We start from the raw sequence: 21,523 nt of genomic DNA, 5'->3' as shown, positions 1-21,523 counted from the left end.
CCCTTATGTAGGAATGTTTTACTAATTGAGGCATATGTTGCTACATATCATCCATATGTAATAAATGTCTCCAATGTCGCTACATATGACCCTTAGTAGGAATGTTTGACCAATTGAGGCATATGTTGCTACATATGATCCATATGTTGCTGCAGATGCCTCAAATGTCGCTACAGATGACCCTTATATAGGAATGTTTGACCATTTAAGGCATATGTTGCTAAATCTGATCCATATGTTGCTACAGACCTTATATGTCGCTAAAATGACTCTTATGTAGGAATGTTTGACCATTGGAGGTATATATTGCTACATATGATCCATATGTTGATACAGATGACTCAAATGTTGTTATAAATGACCCTTATGTAGGAATGTTTGACCATTTGAGTCATATGTTGCTATATATGATCCATATATTTCTACAGATGCCTCAAATATCGCTACAGATGACCCTTATGGAGGGATGTTTGACCTTTTGAGGCATATGTTGCTACAAATGTCGCTACAGATGGCTCTTCTATGGGAATGTTTTACCATTTGAGGCATATGTTGCTACAGATGTCTTAAATGTCGGATGAAACTTATGTAGGAATGTTTGACTATTTGAGGCATATGTTGCTACATATTATCCATGCTACTTTCTTATTCTAGGACTGGAAGATCCTCTATCTATTAGCATACCCGTACAGGCAGTTAGACTAGCACTCTCTCCCCAATCAATCACAGTAATTGGCTGTAAGAGAGCTGACTGTTTACAATCTATGTCATGCCTTGGCAGGTGGATATGAGAGAGAGGTTGTAAGTGCATTCTCTCATTCTCCATCTTCTGGAAAGCACTCTTTGAGCATGCTGACAGAATGATTGACACTCACATCTCTCTTATTTCCAGTGATTTCGCTACAGTTTACTAGCACATTCCTAGACCAAGACTACGGCATTGAAGAAGCAAGCTCACTCTCATTACATGAATCAGAAAAAGGCATTCTGTCCGGTAATGAATTTAGAATTTTTCGGCTTGCTTTCTCTCTTCTCTCTTCTCTTGCAGTTGGCAGTCTCAGTCAACCTTGTTTCGGGCCTTCTCTTCTACTCTATCTGCTTATTGGATAGATAGGTACAGTCTTTCTTCTATGCTTCTGATTGAACTTTAAGGTAATGGGAGAGAAGGCAATTGATAGATAACTGGTAAGTAAAGCTATGGACTGGGTTCTCACTCTAAGCCAATTCAGTAATTTGTAAAAACAATAGACATCTAGCGCATTCACTCGTGTTTTTTTTACTTTTTTTTTGCTACAGATGCCTCAAATGTCTCTACTAATGACCGTTACGTAGGAATGTTTGACCATTTGAGGTATATGTTGCTATATATGATCCATATGTAGCTACAAATGCCTCAAATGTTGCTACAGATAACTCTTATGTAGGACTGTTTGACCATTTGAGGCATATGTTGCTACATATGATCTATATATTTTTACAGATGCCTCAAATGTTGCTACAGATAACCCATATGTATCAATGTTTGACCATTTGAGGCATATATTGCTATATATGATCCATATGTTGCTACAAATGCCTTAAATATTACTACAGATAACCCGTATGCAGCAATGTTTGACAATGTTTGACCATTTGAGGCATATGTTTCCACATATGAGAACTATCCACATCACTTATTATGTACTTGTTGTCAACATAATATAAAATAAAACATTGTCTTTAATTTCAAACACATTTCAAGGTTTTAAGCTACGAGACATTATCCCATAAGCCCAAACCCATTGCATTCGTTTAACTAGATTGTCACACAACAATGTTTTGGGAGGTTGAATTTTTGTCCCTTAACCAAATTTTCAATAAATGCAAGGGAATATGACCCGCACGCCGCTCCAGTTTTTATTTTTTACCATGAGATCCAATCGACCTTTAAATTTCAATGGTTCATTGAAAAACTTTTCTAGCAAATGATTCATTATTCCACTTTACTTCAACAATTTAGGCATCTACTCAAAGACAGATTGTATATCAAAACTTAACATGTTCCATACCCATCTGCTGGGAGCCATAAGCATTCATATGACCCTCGTGCAAGAGAATCTCGAGAGTCACAAAATGGGTATTGTTCATGTTCATGATTGTCAAAATCCTTTTTGTACCAATCCAATCCATGCCTCCAATATATGTCCTAATGTCCCTGGCATAGTCAATGATATCTTCATCCCATTCAAACTCATTTACTAAATGTTTAATGTTTCAACCACCAACAGTTATTGTCTCTCCCTTATTTCTTTATATCTTTTTAGGAAGTTGGTATTGAAATTGACGTCCAGGTATCTATCTGTGGGATTATAGTAATCTGAGTATGTCTCATGCCTCTGACGCATGAGGTTAAGGATTTCATCAATATATTGAAAAAAATAATATTAAAGAGTAAAGAACAGTAGTCATTGAAAAGATAAAATAAACGCGCATTACAAACTGAAGGATTACACAGTCTTCCCGCCAAACTTTCATACTTGTCATGTTCCTGAAATCTTGTACTATAAAAGTATACATGTCATATTTTAATCAAACATCCTTTGCACTCGTCAGACTCAACATTTTGGTTCTTTCCGCTACAGTCACACACTTATAAATATTCAACTTTTTGTACTCCTTCATTTCCTCTATTACGTCACTTGGCAATTCTCCAAACATCTTCTTTTTCAGATTTTGTATTGCTTTGACAAATGATTTCTTTCCTCCTCTTGTCCTGTGGAGTATATGGATGCCGAACATTCTTTGATAGAATGACCTTGACCTTCTCTTGTTTTTAAATTCATTGACAGTTTGACTCAATGTTTGAATATATATGATAGAATCTTCATCTTATTTCTTTCACTTCTCACAGAGAAAGTCACATCTTCTACAAGAGGTAGCCCCTTGGTCTTGTCCAATACCAGCACCAACATCAACACTAGCACCATAACCAACACCATCATCCCCATCAAAAAAAAACTAATTCATTAACAACTCTGTCTCTTTTGATGGTTGTTGCTCCAACCAACTCCATTTTAACTCTATCCACAACAGGATAAAAAATGGTTTCAATCAACCCTAGAGTAATTGGATATGACATTTGCAATTCATGTTCTGTTGGGGTAATCCATGGATGCACAACCTAAAATTATAAAAATGAGTCATCCATAAGAATATTTGGGTCATATATTGCTACAGATTTGTCATTTGTTGCTACAAATGAGTGATATAGTCCCACAGATGTGTCATATGTCACTACAGATGGGTGATATATTGTCACATATGCATCATATGTTGCTACAGATGTGTGATAGGTTGACACATATGAGCATCTGTAGCAATATTTGTGCCATATGTCGCTACAAATGAGTGATATGTTGTCACATATGTGTCATATATTGCTACAGATATGTGATAGCTAACACATATGGGCATCTGTAGCAACATAAGAGTCATTTTTGCAACATAAGTGTGTAATATACTAATAATAACTTAGTACATCACGAGGAGGGTTAAACGATTTGAAATATGCCCATCTTTGGTAGTTTTTATTTTTGATCTCAACCATCTCAATATCCTTGGAGATGAGATCTGTTCTTCAGCAATTACTTGATGAGTCAAATAAGGAATGGTTTCAAATGTCCAAGCCTATCAAAAAGGAAAATATGTCACAAATCAAATGTTGAATTATTCAATATAATATAAAAGTATTAAGAAAATTTAGCTTTACCATGAAAGCCCATGGAAAGCCAAACAAGTTACTAGTCTTTTCACCTTAAGGTTTCAACAAGTATTTGAGAGTTATAAAGTTCTCATGACCCCAAGGATAGTTGTTGAAAGCCTCAATATCATGACAAAAATTTACTCATTTAAACAGTATGTTATTGTTGAGATCTTTCGCCAAAAGTATATTATGTGTAAACTAAAGTAAGCACAATGACTCCTTGTGCTTCCTTGGTGTATCCTCGTGTTCCAACAACTTTATTAAGTCAAAAGTTTTGAATCTTTTGCCAACAAGGGACATCAAGTCCTGCTCCTCAATTGACAGTGACTGTTGTCCTGTTTCTTCTTCTTCTTTTACTCCTTTCTTTTTTTTTATGGTTCTTTTTTGACAATGTACTTAGGGACGGGCTCAAGAGGAGGATGGCATTTTAACCCTGTAACTATGGAAAACTTTCTTTTGCCAAAGATGACTGACATGCCACAGTAAGTTATTACAATCTCATCATTCTTTTCGGGATTTTGAAAAATGAAACTTCTTTTCAAAAGTTCATAAACAATGGTCACTTGAAAATGTGGAGTTGTATCATTGGGTAAATCAAGAAAATAACTGAAACAACTAGTTTTGAAAAACTCTTCCAAATGATTTCTCTTGAGGATAGCCCTGAAGTTATTAAAAGGTTTTTCCAGGACTGACCTAATAATGTTATCACCATTAGCATTAGGCTGCAGATACATAGGAAAATCATCTACATTGATAATTTTAATCCCATCATCACCAATATCATTGCAAACTTCATGAAGTTATTGTTTTTCTTCATCAAGTTCATTTGTTTCTTCTTTTTCTTGCTCAACTACTTCTCTATTTTTCATTCTTCTTCCTCAACTTCTTTTTGTTTTTCCTCTTCTTCCTCAACTACTTCTATATTTATTCTTCTTATTCCTTCTCTTTTTGTTCCTCTTCTTCCTCAATTACTTCTATATTTTTTCCTTGTTCTTCCTTAACTTCTTTTTGTGTTTCTTGTTCTTGTTCATCAACAAACACATTTTTTTCTTTTCTCTTCTTTATATTCTTTTTGAGAAAAATCTAGTTCTATTTGAGAAGAACAAATTGCTTCAGATGCAAGTTCTTCTAAAAGAGTGGTATTTTCATTTCTCTTCCGAGGAATTTTAGATCTAGTCTTCTTCTGTATCTTTGTTGAGTCAGATGTATCAAGTTTTCTTTTGACAGGAATCATTATATTTGTACCCCTTGTATGTGCAACCACAGAAATAAAATATTTGAATGCTACAAATGAAGCTTCTTGAAATACACAACACAAATAACAAATACGATTCAATGCCCCACATGAATCAACAAATAATGATTTTTTGAAATCAGAAAATATTTCAAAAAAGAATAACTACACAATCAAAAAAGTGATAAAACCACTAAAAATAGAGCAAAAAGTAAGCATGCATTTCAAACCTTAATTAAATATTACTTGAGAGAATATCAACGATAAACTAGGAATGATGAGGACAACGACGTCTTGCTGTAGAAGAGGATTCCAAAAGATTATCACTGATGTTTTAGAAAATATCGCAAGAGCAATGATTTGTAAAGGAAGGAATGATGGAACAAGAGGAGGAGAAAAAAGGAAACAAAAGAAAAGAAAATTGAAATTAGTAAAAAAATATAAATTTAGTATATGAAACGCTTTTATAGAAGAGAAGAGAGAAAGAAATGAAAGTGAAATGAAGGGACGATTGTACTAAAACTGTTTTAATTTTTTTTAAAAAAAAATTGACAATTCAAATTGTGACATATGTTTTCACAAATATACGTTCTGTTGGGGGCACATATCACCTTTCTATGTGACATGTTATTTAGTATAATGTTGTCACATATCTCCTTTCTGTGACATATCTCTATTCTATGTAAAAAATAAATAAATTGAAATATGAAACAACTTTTATAGAAGAGAGGAAAGAGGGAAAATGAAGGGACGGTTGTATTAAAGCTTTTTTAATTTTTTAAAAAAATTTTGGCAATTCAAATTGTGACATATGTTGCCACATATATATGTTCTGTTGAGGCACATACCACCTTTCTGTGAGACATATGTTATATAGTATAATGTTGCAACATATTTCCATTCTATGACATATCTTACCACATATATCCTTTTTGTGTAATATGTTGCCACATGTATCCTTTCTATTGATACACTGGGGATAATTATGTGATGTTTTTTACAACAGAAGTTATATATATTGCAACATACACCACATTTGATCATTTCCATCATAATTGACACTCATTTGAATCAATATTATCAGCAAAAATTAATACTTCATTAATTGTTTGATACAACTTATCAACAAAAAGGTAATTCATAAAGATATATATAACCACTTATCTAATCAATGGTGGTAACCACAACATTTTCATCGATCTTTGCCTTTTTAGGTCTAGGCCTCTGTGGGTCTTCATTGTTACTAACATAGTCATTCCGAGCCTTTAAAATCTCATAATTCCATAAGAGTGAAGCATATCTCATGCGAAGGGTTTCAGCACTAAGTCCACAAGATGGTACTTCTAGTCCATCACTCAAAAACTCAGTGTATGCAACAACAAAAAGTCCACAATATCTGGATGGTATATCATCAATTGGAAAATACAATAACATCACATTTCAAAGACAAAAAAATAATGTGATACTCACATATTACTGCTTTCTTGTTGGGCAATACCAGTAACATGTCTGACTTTGAATGAGTGAGATTTGTTCTTTCCTTGGTAACATTCAAGAACTGACCAGTTGGTTCGATATTTTTGCTCAAAAATCCGCTTAACTCAAGGTACTTTAGCAATATTGTAGACAACTTTTGAATATTGGAGGACAATTTTCTGTTAGACCTAAATGAAGACATCAAATCATATACTTTTATGCACCATTTCTTCAATGCAACGACTGTCAAGACTGAATGGAAGTCCTCATTACTATTTACAGGGACATAAACATCATCTATCAAGTGCCAAGACAGTCCACAAGTTATATCAATCCCTTTTATAGTGCCAACAATTTTATCCTCATATTCAGGAACAACACTAGCATTATCAATGTATGTTTTGAAAAAACAACTAGTAGTGGTTTATCAATATTTAGAATGACTCTGTTGCTTCGACTTCGTACACAAATAGTAAAAAATGACATCTACATACTGTACAGATGCATCAAACAAGTGTATTTTTGTATCAATTTATTTGTATATATTAATGTATTAGTCAAAATATAAAAATGGGCATGGATTTATCTCACTAGTCCAACACTTATTGGGTTGAGACATTACGTAGAACGAGTCCTTATTCTTTGGAAATGCAACTACAAAACCAAGTTTCAAGCAATTGGCTAAGTGATCGTTCTTGTCTTTTCTACAATTGTGTAATCATTATAAATAATTATTAAGTGGACAACAAGAAGAAATAGTAATAGTAGTTTAATGACCTTACTTTTTTGCATGATTCTTGTAAAGACCCTCATTTATCTTTGCAAAAAGGATGACATTAGTTGAGTTCGACCCACGATGTCAATATTAAAACATTCAAATGGATATTGTTGCTTCACATCACAAATGACGACTTCGACTTTCTTCTTTTTCTTTTTCTCTTTCTCTTCTTTTTCTTTCTGCTTCTCCTTCTCCTCTTTCTCTTTCTTCTTCTTTTTCTCCTTCTCCCTATCCTTCTGCTTCTCCTTATCCTTCTCCTCTTTTTCCTTCTTCTCCTTCTTCTCCTTTTCCTTCTTCTTCTCCTCATTTGTCTTGTGCTCCTTCTCTTTCTTCTCAGTAATTATTGAAAGTGTTTGAGAAATATTATTTTCATCCTCCAACATTTTAAAGGTTGTGAATTCTTATTGAATCTTTGAACATCGATATTATGAGATATTTCCTTAAAAATATCACTGAGTCTTTTTATTACAACTAATAAAATAATCATGTTGCTGCTCACATTCTTCTCATAGACAAAAAAACATTTGATGTTAGAAGAGAAAGGAAGATCAAAAAAAGTTTGAGTTGTTGTCATGGATGAAACTTCTTCTTCTTGTATCATTTCATCTACACGATAAATAAAATAAGATTGAGAGTTTACAATTCATTATAAATTAATATTAACAGTATGTTGCCACATATGGGTAGTTTGTTGCCATAAATTAACATTATGTTGAAACATATGTATCTATAGCTGACACACATGAAATTTATACTGCCACACACAAATGTACCTAATTTTGCCACAAATGAGTTTTTTGTTGCCACAGATGAATCTTATGCTGCTACATATAATCATTTTGTTGTCCTAACGCATAAATGAGATGTTACAACATATGATGATGCTGGATTATGCACCAACATATCACTAAAATGTGGCAACATATGATACATCTTTCAGCAAATGAAATATATGTTGGATAACTGAACAACACTATATTTCTAAAATCTTATCAACAAAATGACCATAAAAACAACAACAAAAGCAACGAAAACGACTTGTCACTAAATGTTAACAATACATATACATTCTTCAAAATTAGGTTTTTTTGGTTGGTTGATTGTCTTTCAAAAACAATAAATAATAGGCACCATTATATACATCATTATTCAATTTTACATCAACAGAACGTTTTATTGTTCATTAATTCAAGAAAAAAGTTCAAAAATAACTTGCCCATTTTAAATCGATCATGATTTCAGTTCAGAAAGAAGAGAAAGTCACGACTGGAGATGTGGAGGAAAATAATGAAGATAGTCGGAGAGGAAGAGGAAGATAATGAAGATAGTCTAGTCGAACTTTCGGATTGAAAAAGGAAAAGAAGAAGAACAAAAGAGGGAGAACGCTGGGAGAAGATGAAAAGAATTTTTTTATAAATGATTTGGATTGAATTATAGAAGTTAAAATGAAGTATTCTTTTTGTATTTTATAAAAGATTAATAAAAATTTTAAAATGTTAATTTGGTTCCAAATTTACTTAATTACATTTTAAAAAAAATTTGACCAACTTTTGATCAATCTGTCACCAAAAATAAAACCAAGACTTATTTGACATCTTTCAATTAATCTTCTCAAGTTACTTGATCTTTCTCAAAAAATAAATAATAAATTACTTGATTTGATAAAATGTTGAGAAATCAATGTTGGAATTGTCTTTGACTCATGAAAAATCTTTACCTAAAGTTATAACACATATGAAGAATTTTTCTCTTGAACCTTTGAATTGAAATTGCACACTCGAACAAAAACACACACAAAGATGATGAAGAATACTAGAACAAATATGGATTTTTCAAAATTTTAACGTGTTCTATTTTTGTTAGAAATTTGTCATTTTCTGATTAAGCTTAACAAATATTATAAAACTATTTTAACTTAAAAGTACTTAAACAAACAAACTCTAATTTTTTTTATCATTTTCATAAGGCCTAACATTATATATTAAAATTAATCAAAATTAAATACATTTAATAATACACAATTAAATTTTTTATTATAATTGAAGGACCAAACAATGTTAAATAATTCTTAAATTCAAACTCAATTTTTAGATAATAGGTGCACGTGATCTTCTTCTGTTTTTTTTTGGTATTTATATTATATTTCAACAATAAAAGAAAAAATCAACTAAATTACTTCTTCTTTTTCCAGATACGCGCACACACTCACATCTCTTTCGTTTTGCCCTTCGTCTTCTCTGAGATTTTAGGGTTTCGATTTCTGCAAATTCGAGTTCTTCTGTTGCTTCAATGGAGTTCGATGGTGGTCGAAAACGTGGAAGGCCACAAGGACCTATGAATGGCAATGGTGGATTCAAGAAATCTAAGCAAGGTGACTGTTTTTGCTATACTGTTCTCTACATTTAGTACTCATTTTCTAGTCTTTGTTTTGGTTGCTTCTTATTCGTTTTGGTATTTTTCATCTATATCTACTGTCAAATCTAGGTTAAGCTAATTCTTCTTCTCTTTTTTTTTTTTTTTTGAATTTGATGGTAATACAGATCACTCTTTTGTTGTTTTTATTGCTTTCTAGTGTGTTTTCACTTGGTTATGGTATTTGGTGGTTTTCACTTTGCGTTTTCATTGTTGTCATGTGTATTAATAGGGCTCATTTCGGCTTACATTTTTGTTGTCAGATTTGGTGGATGACAATATCTTAGTAGTGGTTGTAACTTGTTAATACGCCACACCAAAGTGTTAAGTTTGAATTTTAAATGGACTTAGATTTTGGAAGTTCTAAATCTGAGTGAGTTTCTTATGAAGTATGGTATTTAGGTGAACTTGCAAAGTCAAATTTGAATTGAATGTAGTAAAAATGTTATCAAAATTTTGTTTATATGTAAGCAAGAAGGAGAACTTAATTCCTTCTTGCCTTATTCTATTTTACCCTTCCCAGAAGTTAGGAATTAGTATTTGGTTCTGTCTCTTCAGTAATTCTTGATGGAGTACCACTACATTGTAGAAGTTGCTTATAAGAGACATGGTTTGTTAGATGGCACTGTATTTGACTTCGAATTCTCTTGTCGTCAAGTTTGTGTTGGTAAATTGCCGTGAAATATGTTCTGTGTTCACAGTTTGAAGAGTTCATTTCATTATTTCCCCGCGAGTTTGAGGTTGAAAACTTGATAACAAGTGGAAGTTCTTGTTTCTGGAGTAAGATAAAATCTTGTTATACAATACTTTTAAGGTTTATTAGAGAAACCTAAGGAGTTGGTTGAATTTGTTTTCATCATTGTTTATTAACTCCATGGTTTTATAATGATTATAAAAAGTAGAACTTCACGATAATATAAACTAGTGACAAATGACTTGTAAATATCTTTCAAATAGAAGGTTATGACACAAATTTATCTGTAAAACAATTGATTAATGTTATGCAACAGAACTGGAGTCAATTCCAACTGGTATAGGAAGCAAATCGAAGCCGTGCACTAAGTTTTTCAGGTTCTAATCTTAACTCCTCTAAAATATAAGTACTTGAAGTGTAGTTTATTATTTATTTCTAGTTTCTCAAATCTAATCAAGAATATTTTTATAGTTATTCCAATTATTCAAAATCCATTTGGACTAATGTTTTGGTCATCTAAAGTTGTGTTACAGGAATAATAGTTGTTAAGTTGAAAACAGCTGTTGAAATGAAATGGGATGATTTTGAGAAATGTTGAATTAAAAACATGTGCAGGTTATGCAATGCTAAAACTGATTAGCGGGAAAAAACTTCTATCTCGTCCGCCTTTTCATAAACCAGTATAATGATTGTGATACACTCGATCATATTGACAAGTAAATGCAGCGTTAATGTTGCTATATAATTTTTCTGAGTAACTCCGGTGAAATTATTTAGACGAAGTGGAATATTGATGAATTGATGAGAATTGGTGAGCCGCAATGACTATCGTCGTTGTATTCATTAAAGTTACACAAGTAATTCACTGCTTCTGTGTTTGACATGCCTCAAGTTATTTCTGTTTCTTGACATGCTTTATTTTTGGGTCTTTGGATCTCAGTCTAGTATCTGAAAGCCTTCAATGCACCTTGGTTGAAGGCTTGAAGCACAGTAAAGATAAACAAGGTGGACAGATGTACATGCCACTAAATATGAATTATGAGAATCCGATACTTTGGTTCATTCTTCACTACTTTCGAGATTCTTTCATGTTGGACACAAAACTTGTGTTTTGTGATCATTTAAGTAAATTACGAGCCACTTTTACCGCATCTTAAGAATCACTTATCTTGTGAACAGACATGTTTTAGCACATTTATATTTAGAGGGACCTACAATTCATGGGCGAAGTAGTGTTCTTTCCTTAAGTGTCCACTTCAAAGTTTAATCAATGAGGCGCAAAGTGATTCCTATGAGAAACAATCTTTTCTTTGGATATTTTGAGGAGTTGATTAATATCTACGTCATTGTATATAAGATGTTGGTCAATTATTTTAACTGAATTTAGGTATTCTAGAACTTAATTCATGTTTATGTGGTACTTTTTTTTTGGTTAATCATGTGCTTCATGATAAAGAAGCGTTTGCTTTACTTCCCCCTTTTCACTTCAAGCCCCATGAACCTTGTTGCATGTGCCGTGTTTTTCCTTTTCACTTTTTTTAAAAATTGAGGAATAGCGTGTTATAAATTTTCCCAGGTTCACCGAAGTTTTAAGAGGTATAGTGTTTACTTTATCCTGTAGAATGTCACAATGTCTGATGTAGCTTCCATGTTTGGTCAAAAGTGTCTCAAGCATGTTCAAGATGACAAAATCTTGAACCTTCTCAGGCGACCTCACTAGCTGCCTCCCAACTTCTTTGCATTGATGTGTTCATTCTAAACCTTTTGCTCTTGGCATACTAGGTCTCAATTGGTCTGATTATCTTGTTTCTTTGGAGTTTCTGGCTAACTAGTTAAGGGAACTACTTCTTCAAAGAGTTCTATGAAATGGATGGGGTTATAACTTCAAAGGGAAAAACATGAATTTGGTTTTACTGTTACCTGTTTTTCTTTTTGATATCAACATGTACCATCCAAAGTAATGTGATCTCTACCCGTTGGTTGGATAGGAATAAATTCGTTGGTTAAGTTGATTCTTTTAGGTACCTCATGATGTAAAACTGCTGGTGTTTTTTTTTTTGATAATTGTATCATTGCTGGTGATATTTTAGGCATTATTAAGTTTTTGGTGTATGCATCAACTGACAAGAGGATGTATTTTTTAATTCATCAGTTATTTATGAGATTGAAGGAACAAAATATTCCTTAGTTTGTTTGTTGTTGAAGGTGGCCAACATATACATAATAATGTCAGTGACAAAACATAAAATAGTACGGATTATTCAATCATCCAAATATAACAACATAAAAATAGAACAGTATACTGCTTCCTCCACCCTACCCTAACTCTTAACGTTTGCATGGGAAGATTACAAGATTACCCTTTATGGCGAAGGGAGTAGTTTTCACCACCTCGACCATTACGTTCCAGTTTCAAAAAAAAAAAAAAGAAGCAGCAAGATTATTGTATGCATATTAACATCTAGGTCAAGAATTACGCCCATATAGTTAAGTTCTCCTTGATGAGTCTACTTACTAGAAGAATTTATGTGGAAGTTTGAAGATTAGGATTAAGATGTTGCTCAATGGTTTTTGAGTGTTCTATGGTTTCTGTTAAGAGGCATCAAAGTTAATTGTGCAAGACGACTGTGAGGTTAGACATATTTTATATGGTTAAGAATGTAGCGGTAGTGTGAGTTCAAAATAGTTATCAAAGATTTTATTGATCAAAACCTCACAGGTGCATTTTTGGTTGGAGGCTATTTTCACATTGAATCGCATATGATTTTTTAAAAAAGAAGTGCGGCCACATGGGCTTTTTATTAATAAAAAAGAAGTCTTAAAGAAGCTGCAAAAGGGAATCATATGTACTTTTTATGGTAGCATGGGCTGAAGTTTTCTATTTTAATTTTTAGAAGAGCGCCATTGATATAATCATGCTGGTTATTAACCTTCTATATTAAAAAGGTTATAGTCTCTTTGGTAAAGTTTTTAGTGCACTCTTCTCTATCGAAAGAGTGGGCTTTTATGAAGTTATCCATATTTGAGTTATGTTGAATATATGCCATGATTGCAAGTTTGCAGCTGTTGCGTCATATTTGCATGTATGCATGTTTGCAAGTTTGCCGCAGTTTAGTCACATTGCATATATGCCATGATTGCAAGTTTGCAGCAGTTTTATGAGCTTAAAGTTTTTGTTTGAAGATGCAAGAAATCTGACAAGGTGTTTAGGGTGGAAAGATTAAGTAGGATTCTGGTTAGATTAGCTGGTAACTTGTCAAGAGAACTTTGATGAACAATTTAAGATTTTGCTTTGGCTATGGAGCTTGTTAAAGCATAGATGGAAGTGTATATAATAGTTGGATTTACTTTGTTTTAGAGGGTGGTCTAAAAGCTGCTGAAGTGCCCCTAGTTTATCAGTGACTACATTGAGACAGAAGTAATAAGCTTTGGCTTTTTCTCTGTCTACAGGCACCAAATTTGTGAGAAGAATTTACTGGTGCCTTATTTTGGGTCTGTTGAAGAGTACATGCTTGACATGAACCAGGTACCATGTTTTGATATATTTCTGCTGTGGCTGTTTTGGTGAATAATGCTGTGTGCAAAAAATTGCCCGTAATCACCTGATGCATATTATTTTGAAAAGGAAAATGCTACCAAATTCTTCTAAGTTAGTTTATGTTATACTCGTGGGTAATTTTTGAAGGGGCAGGACATTCAAACATGAAATTGTCCGTATAGGTAAAGTGCATGGTTTGGTATCTTTCAAAAGATAGAAAGAACATCAGTTTCTTGTAGTTGGCTGATTGTATATGAGATGTTTGGTTGCTTCATGGCAATAAGATTTATATCTGTTTTTGTTGAACTTTTGGGAATAGAAACATTGATAGGTGCAATTTTGAATCTTGCGTTGGACTGATGGGAATATAAAATCAGTTGGTGCAATATTGAATCTTGCTGTGGAGTGTGTTTTCTCCGAGTCTGTTTTAACTGAAACTTGATGATCTTGGAGATAATTTGACAATTGCACAGAGTCAATTGTAGTGATCTGAACTCAGTTTCCCAAAAAAATGGCAGTGATCTGAAAATAAATTATCGGATTGTCTGACATTTCTGTCTTCTTTCTCCTTTTTGTTCATTAAACATGCCATGATTAATATCTATGAAATATCTTTTTTGTTGATTCTTAGAATTGCAGATATTACTGTTGGTTGGAAAATTTCCTTTCAACTAAAGTTTGTATGACTACTTCACCACCTTAGTTTCCTTTCCATTTGGTTGTTTAGACCAAAAATCAAATGGAAAGAAGCGGCATGATACACTGTAATCTAACATAAATGTTTAAGTTGACTCTAGATCCCCTTTTTGTGGTTTGCCGGGGTAGTGGTATCGAAAGACGGTGTTAAAAATGTATATCATTCGCTGAAGAGAAGCTTGCATACAATTTCTTTGTATTGAAATCAGTCTAGGTAACATTTCTATCATTTAGTGGAAATTGGTAGAGAATCATTGCCAGGTTTTCCTTTACTTCCTTATTTTTCGAATATCATGATACTTGTGAAGTGATCCTCTTTAGACACTGTAAAGGAATTGATGAGTGTATCTTTCAAAAGGTAGAAAGATTTCCTTCTAGTTGGTTGCTTGGGTAATAAGACATTTGGCTGCTTCTTAGAAATGGGCTTCGTATCAGACACCTATTCATAAGGTAGGAAGCCTCCCTTTCAGTGATGAGATTTTCCTATTCGCAATGATGTGAGGATGCATTCGTACTTGCTTCAAATTGAAAATGCTTAAGGAGGAGCTGAAGGTGCGAAACAAGGATAACAAGGGCAATTGAAATCAGAAGGAGATTCTAAATACATTGTCTGTATTAGAGTCATACAAGATCTGAGGAGCTTAACCATGGATGAAATGCTGCAGAAAGACTTGGCCATTGAACTTCAAGAAACAGTTAAAGAATGAAGAGATAACATGGAGAGTGGTTGAAGTGTGGATAAGAACACTGAATACTTTCACAGAATGGCTACAATACATGAGAGAATTTATGGCATTGATGTCTTACATGTAGAATGCAACACTATCACTGATCTGGAAGATATGTTGCTTGGACTCTTCATAAATGTCAAGGGGTGCGTGTCGGATGCTCCAAAATTAGTGTATTTTTGGAGAATCCGGCACGGGTGCGGCATCAAAAATGAAGAGTCCACACAACTTAGCCCTGAAGATATCAAATCACACATTCAAGACTTCTATCTCAAATTGTATAAGGAATCAAAAAGCTGGATGCCTGATTTTATTGTGCAGGATGCCCCAGTTATTCGTTGGGAGGAACAAGACAATGCAAAAGGAATTTGAGGAAGAGAGTCCTAACTTCTGTCAGATTGTGTGCATGTGATAAGGCTCCTGGGCTTGATGGCTTTCCTATGTGTTTATCAATCCTACTGGGAGTTTCTGAGGGAGGGTGTAATGACAGATGAACATTATCCACCTCTTTCATTCCCACCAAGTCATTGGAAAGGCTTTAATGACAGTTATGTGGCCCTCATTCCTAAGAAGACTGGTGCAATGGAGCTCAGAGATTACAGACCAATCAATTTGGTTAGTGGGGTGTATTAAATCATAGCCAAATGCTGACTGAGAGACTGATGATCAAACATAAAGTGACATTCATCGAGGGGAGACAGATAATGGATGTAGAACTCATTGCTAGTGAGTGTGTGGACACTAGATTGAAAGGGATGACCCAAGCATCATGTGCAAAACTGTAAATGGATACTTAGAAGGTATATGACCATGTAAATTGAGACTTCTTGCTTGGTATTCTTAGATGGGGTTTGATGATATGTGGCTAAGATGGATTGGATTTTGTATCAAAGCTGTTAGGTTCTCCATACTTGTCAATGGAGAACCTTTGGCCTTGTTTCTTAAGAAAAGGCGACTTAGCCAGGGTGATCTCTTATCGCCTTTCCTTTTCATCATAGCCATGGTGGGCCTTAATAGTATGCCATTAGCAATAGCCTGGATTAAGGGCTTTAAAGTCTGTAACAGGATATGAGAAAAGATGGAAGTCTGCCAGTTGCTCTATGCAGATGATACAGTGGTCTTTTGTGAGGCAAAAGCAGAATAGATTACCATTATCAGGGTCACTCTGATTGTTTTTGAAGCAGTGTCTAGGAAAAACAGCCTCTTTCCCATCAAAGTTGTGAACCAGATTAACGTAAGGGCTGGGCGTAAATATTGAAAAAGCTAAAAACCGGACCAGACCAGACCAAAGACAAAATTGACAACATTCAGAAAGTCAAAGACAGATTTATTGCAATCTTTTACTTTTAGTTTAAAGAATCTTCGAAGCAAAACAATTAGTAGATTCCTTGGGCTCCTTGTAAGAAACCTAGGTCCTTCTAGCAACTTTTTGAAAGTTCTTAGCACGTCCTTAGTGCTGCGCAAAAAAATTAAAGTAATTGCAAATTTTGTGATCTTATTTGAGGAATTTCTCCTTCAACTGTGGTTTTGACCGTTAAATTCATTTTAATTTCCTTATGATTCAGCTATTTAAAACAAAAATTGAGTGGAATCAATATGATGTGCCTGTTACGCTCAATTTATTTTCTTCTGAACGTTGGAACTAGTAAGAACTGTGGTTTTGTTGTTATTCATTATAAAAGGAAGTGTTTGGTGATATGTATGAGAGAATTGCGTTGTTGAGACTGATGGATGAGGAATCCTTAGATCTTGAAACTAGCATACCACATAACATTGTTTGGTTACCTTGTATAAAATCCAACATAGTTGTTGTTTTCTATAAAATCCAGCATAGTTGTTATGTTTGATCCTTTTTGCTGTTTCTAAATGATACCTGTGTAAGTTATAAGGAAATCTTTGTATTATTTTATGCAAGATAGAATGTGAAATAAAAATGTGTAACAGTAATAAATGGATTGAATTTACAAAATGATATGAATACCCTTTGTCACTTCACACTTAAAATTAAACAAACTCTTTCTATATATAAAAAATGAAAAAACATACATTAAATTATACAATATACTAACTTTAAATCCAACAAACCAAACATTCATTAAGAACTAATCCTTGCATTGTAATCCCTGCATAACTTACTTTTTGCATTACTAATCTTAACATAACTAGTTCATGCCTAATTGATCCTTGCATAGCTATCCCTGCATACCGTCTTTGGACCAAACCACTCCTAATTTGATTGTATCAAAGTTGTTAAAACTTATAGATCTCCCTTTTCAAGTTGGAAGTCTTTACTTAAAGTTGGACGAATAATCAGTATAATCTGTGTTGATCTTGGATATGGAGACGTAGATTTGTGAAGAGAAGTGCAAGATTGATTGTTAAGTTTTTTGGGATAGTGTTCCAGCTTATGGATACAGAAACAGTGTTCATTTGTAATGCTGTTGTATTACATTGATGCTATGGAGATTAATCTGTCTTGCTGCACTCTGAGACTATCATAATGGGTGATGAATTCTGTTTAGTTATGTCATGCAGTACTACATTTACTAGAGATTTGGAATGAGAATGCATCACTAGAAACTTCGGATGATGGTGCATTTACAGAGACTTGAATGAGGGATACATTCATAGATACTATATGAAAAAATGTGACCCTGTTATTGCTCATTGGTGGAAAATTACCATAGATGTGATGATTGACATTTTGCTATAAAGGTGTCAGTGAATCGCTCCTGCTTTTGGTTCATGGTTAGAGATTTGTCTCGAGGAATAAATTTTTTTTGAAACTTGTCTTGAGGAATAAATTTTGGATGTTGGATCTCGAGTCTCTTTTTTTTTGCTTTAGTGTGAACAGATGACTTTTCAAGTAGATGCGATCAAAGGCAAAACTTCAACGCCTGTTGTTGCAAGGTGTTCTCTTTCCATCTGCATGGGACTAACTTAGAGCCACTTACTTGATACCAAGATGGTTATTTTTCTGATTTCTTGCTGCCTGTGGACGTTGATGGTTGTTCCACTGTAAAGTTAGTTTTATGAAAAGAAAAGCCCATATCCATTCCATTTGAGTAAAAGTTCCCAACAGGAAATTCCTTTTTTTCCCTTTCCTTTTTGTTTGTGTTGTGGTGAGTTATATTAGATATAACCCAGCTTTTCAAGCATTTTCATCTGAGAATCGTCCCTTTTAAATCCGTTGTGCTGTAAATATTTGCCGTTTTCGGTTTCTAGGGTCTATTTCTTAGTTCAAGATCCCTCTTTACAGTTCTACTAATTGGAATCAAAGCATTAGTAGATTTGTTCTGTCCAAATAGGCTAAATTGCTAAATATTGCCGATCCTTAAATGATGTCATAAGAAATGAACTTATGTTTGATGCTCAACGATGTCTTGAGAAATCACCTTTCAGAGACTTAGCTAGGAAAATTACTATAAGTAAGATATTTGTTCACTTAATTTTATTGTTTTGTGTTTCTTGTCAAAAGCTTGCAATCGTGAATACACAATGAGTGGATTTCAAGAAGTATGTGTGCATATTTGGTGCTTGTCTAATAAAAAAAGCCGTTTGATCACGTTTGGTTCATGTGATATTTTTCTGTTGATTCCTATCAACTTTGTTTTCCAATTGATAAGTAAGGGTTGGCAATCTCAAATATGACTTGTAAAAGCATTCTAAGACTCATAATTTGAGTAGTAATGTGCATTTACCCTTGTAGTAGGTGACCTATCGAGATTTGGCTGATCTTCGTATGTGCTGTTCTTTCTCGTTTATAATGTTGCAGAGCTTGGATTTTGGTCATTTTAGTGGATGTCCATGTTATTTCATGACAACAAAAAATGGGTTTGTTTGGAATGTTTTTATTTGACGCCTTAATCAGGAATTTAAGAAACAGAGCTGTTATTGATTACGCTTTTGTTGTTACTGATCTTCTTGCTGATGAGTTCGATCGTAATGGTTCATGATGTAACTTTGTTTATTTTTCCACATTTATAGTTTTTTAATGTGTTGATTTAATTCTTCTGCAGTTTTTCGGGATGTCCATTTGGTGAAGGATGCCACTTCTTGCACTATGTGCCTGGAGGCCTTAAAGCTGTGACTCAGATGCTTGGTAGCAACCCAGCCCTTCCAGCAGCTCCTAGGAATTCAATAGCTCCGCCATCTTTCCCTGATGGATCATCTTCCCCAGTTGTTAAGACTCGTCTATGCACCAAATTCAACACTGCTGAAGGCTGCAAATTTGGTGACCAGTGTCGTTTTGCGCATGGAGATTGGGAGCTTGGCAGGCCAGCAGCTCCATTGCATGAGGAGTCCCATGGTATGTTTCAGATGCATGGAAGGTATGGTAGTCGACCAGAGACCAATCCTACTGGCCTTGGAGCAGCTGCCAGCTTTGGGTCCTCAGCGACTGCTAAGATTAGTGTAGATGCATCTCTTGCTGGACGTATTATTGGAAAAGGTGGCGTCAACTCAAAGCATATCTGTCGTGTGACTGGAGCCAAATTTTCCATTAGGGATAATGAGTCAGATCCTAACTTGAGGAACATAGAACTTGAAGGTACAATTGATCAGATTGAACAAGCCAGTCGAATGGTTCGCGAGCTTATTCAGAGCGTTACAACATCTGCAGCACCCCCGATGAAGAACAGCAGCTCCTCCGTAACAAGTAACTACAAAACAAAAATTTGTGAGAACTTCACCAAGAGTACATGCACTTTTGGAGAAAAGTGCCACTTTGCACATGGAGCAGAAGAATTGCGCAAGTCAGGTCCGTGAGATTTGCTGTATTTTACTGTTAGGGAGCATACCCCCCCTGTGGCACTGTTATCTCTTTTACTTTGGGTTTGTGAAAACAGTAGATAAGGTGTTTTTGCCATTAGAATATCTCGGATTGGAGGCATTTTATTTGTTGAGATCGTTAATGTGCTCGATATCTCTCTTGGGTTCGTTATTTTTCATGTTTGCTGTTCCTTTGATCATAACCTATCTACTACTGTCGATATGGATTTTAAAGATTTAGTGGGAACTTTGCCAATCTGGAACAAATATGTGTTATTCTCTTGCTTATATCAACCCAGATTGCTGGAAAATTATCTCATCCGCTTTGTCATGTTTTAAAACCTATATTTTACAGATGATTTTTTGCTATTTACTACGTTTATGGGAACAGATGAGAAGTCATACGTCTGATCGATTCGTGAAAGTCTTAATGCCAGAATCAGATACATAATTATTTTTCTTACTAACTTTTATTTGGCTTCATCAAAATACGTACTATTCATCCTGATATTTCTCTTGAATTGGTAAAGCATTAAAATCCTAATTGGGTGTTTGTGAATCCAATTCTCTTAATCACATTTAATTGTCTATTTTGGACTTCATTTGTTCTTTGAGAAATAATAATTAATGGTGAGATTAAAATAGAAGAGAAGTGATTATGCTCTTCTGATGCAAATATAGGCTTCTACAATTTATATATATATATCTATAAGATTCTGCAAAGATTGCTTGTATGTTACTATTTCATATTTTTTAAAAGATAATATATGTACTACTAGTTAAAAAGACTCAATGTAGCAATAAATTTGGTAAACGGTACAAAATAAGTTGAGTGGCTCCCAAAATACTATTCATCATTTTCGCGAATCTCTGCAGGCTTTAATTTGGTGTCTTCCGCGTTTTATTCAAATCCCCAATTGTAACATCACTTTTCCACCTTGGTACACAACTTTTTTTTTTTAATAGATTTATAAAGAATAATGCGCGTTCACATCTTCTTAATCCATAATGGTTGAGGAAGGAAAACGCTCTTTTTCTAACGCTACTCTTCAGAAATAATGTAAATAGTATTCTAATATTTATATTTACATACAAATCAGGTAATTATAGCTAACCTACGAAATTACATTAATAAAAAATAAATAACTTTTTAAACTAAAATAATTAGTGTACCGTCTATAACTTAGTAGTTACTATGACGGGGTTGATAATTAGGGTCACTTCAGCAAAGATACATGAGTGAGAGAATGCCCTTAAACTTTTAGTTTCAGATCTAAATTAGAAGAAAAATCTGCACTTTCCCATTGTTTTATATTACTTTCTTTTATTCCATGTTGCACACCTTTTTTCATAAAAAAATGATTCCTTTTATGATTAAAAATAATATAACTTTGTGGTACTTTCTCTATTTTAATTTATGTTAAATCATTTGATTTGATTGCAAATTTTTTAATT

General features: G+C 33.8%; 1 protein-coding gene across 1 annotated transcript; it reads left to right on the top strand.

The window, feature by feature from the left end:
- The first annotated feature begins 9,360 nt into the window (after positions 1-9,360).
- On the top strand, positions 9,361-20,335 carry LOC101262841 (zinc finger CCCH domain-containing protein 14). Its single transcript, XM_004228304.5, has 3 exons — positions 9,361-9,601; positions 10,653-10,713; positions 19,318-20,335. Exons 1-3 carry the CDS (start codon positions 9,520-9,522, stop codon positions 20,063-20,065), a joined length of 891 nt encoding a protein of 296 aa, XP_004228352.1. The 5' UTR covers positions 9,361-9,519; the 3' UTR covers positions 20,066-20,335.
- Positions 20,336-21,523: the final 1,188 nt, after the last annotated feature.

This window comes from Solanum lycopersicum, chromosome 1, assembly GCF_036512215.1.
Source record: "Solanum lycopersicum chromosome 1, SLM_r2.1".
Taxonomy (NCBI): Eukaryota; Viridiplantae; Streptophyta; class Magnoliopsida; order Solanales; family Solanaceae; genus Solanum; species Solanum lycopersicum.
This window is presented reverse-complemented; position numbering and strand designations above follow the sequence as displayed.

What these genes read in the sequence shown, in the direction of transcription:
- LOC101262841 (XM_004228304.5), top strand. Translation starts at nt 9,520, where the DNA reads ATGGAGTTCGATGGTGGTCGAAAACGTGGAAGGCCACAAGGACCTATG. An exon ending in ATTCAAGAAATCTAAGCAAG is followed by an intron (nt 9,602 to 10,652) that starts GTGACTGTTTTT and finishes GTTATGCAACAG; the next exon opens with AACTGGAGTCAATTCCAACT. An exon ending in CCGTGCACTAAGTTTTTCAG is followed by an intron (nt 10,714 to 19,317) that starts GTTCTAATCTTA and finishes ATTCTTCTGCAG; the next exon opens with TTTTTCGGGATGTCCATTTG.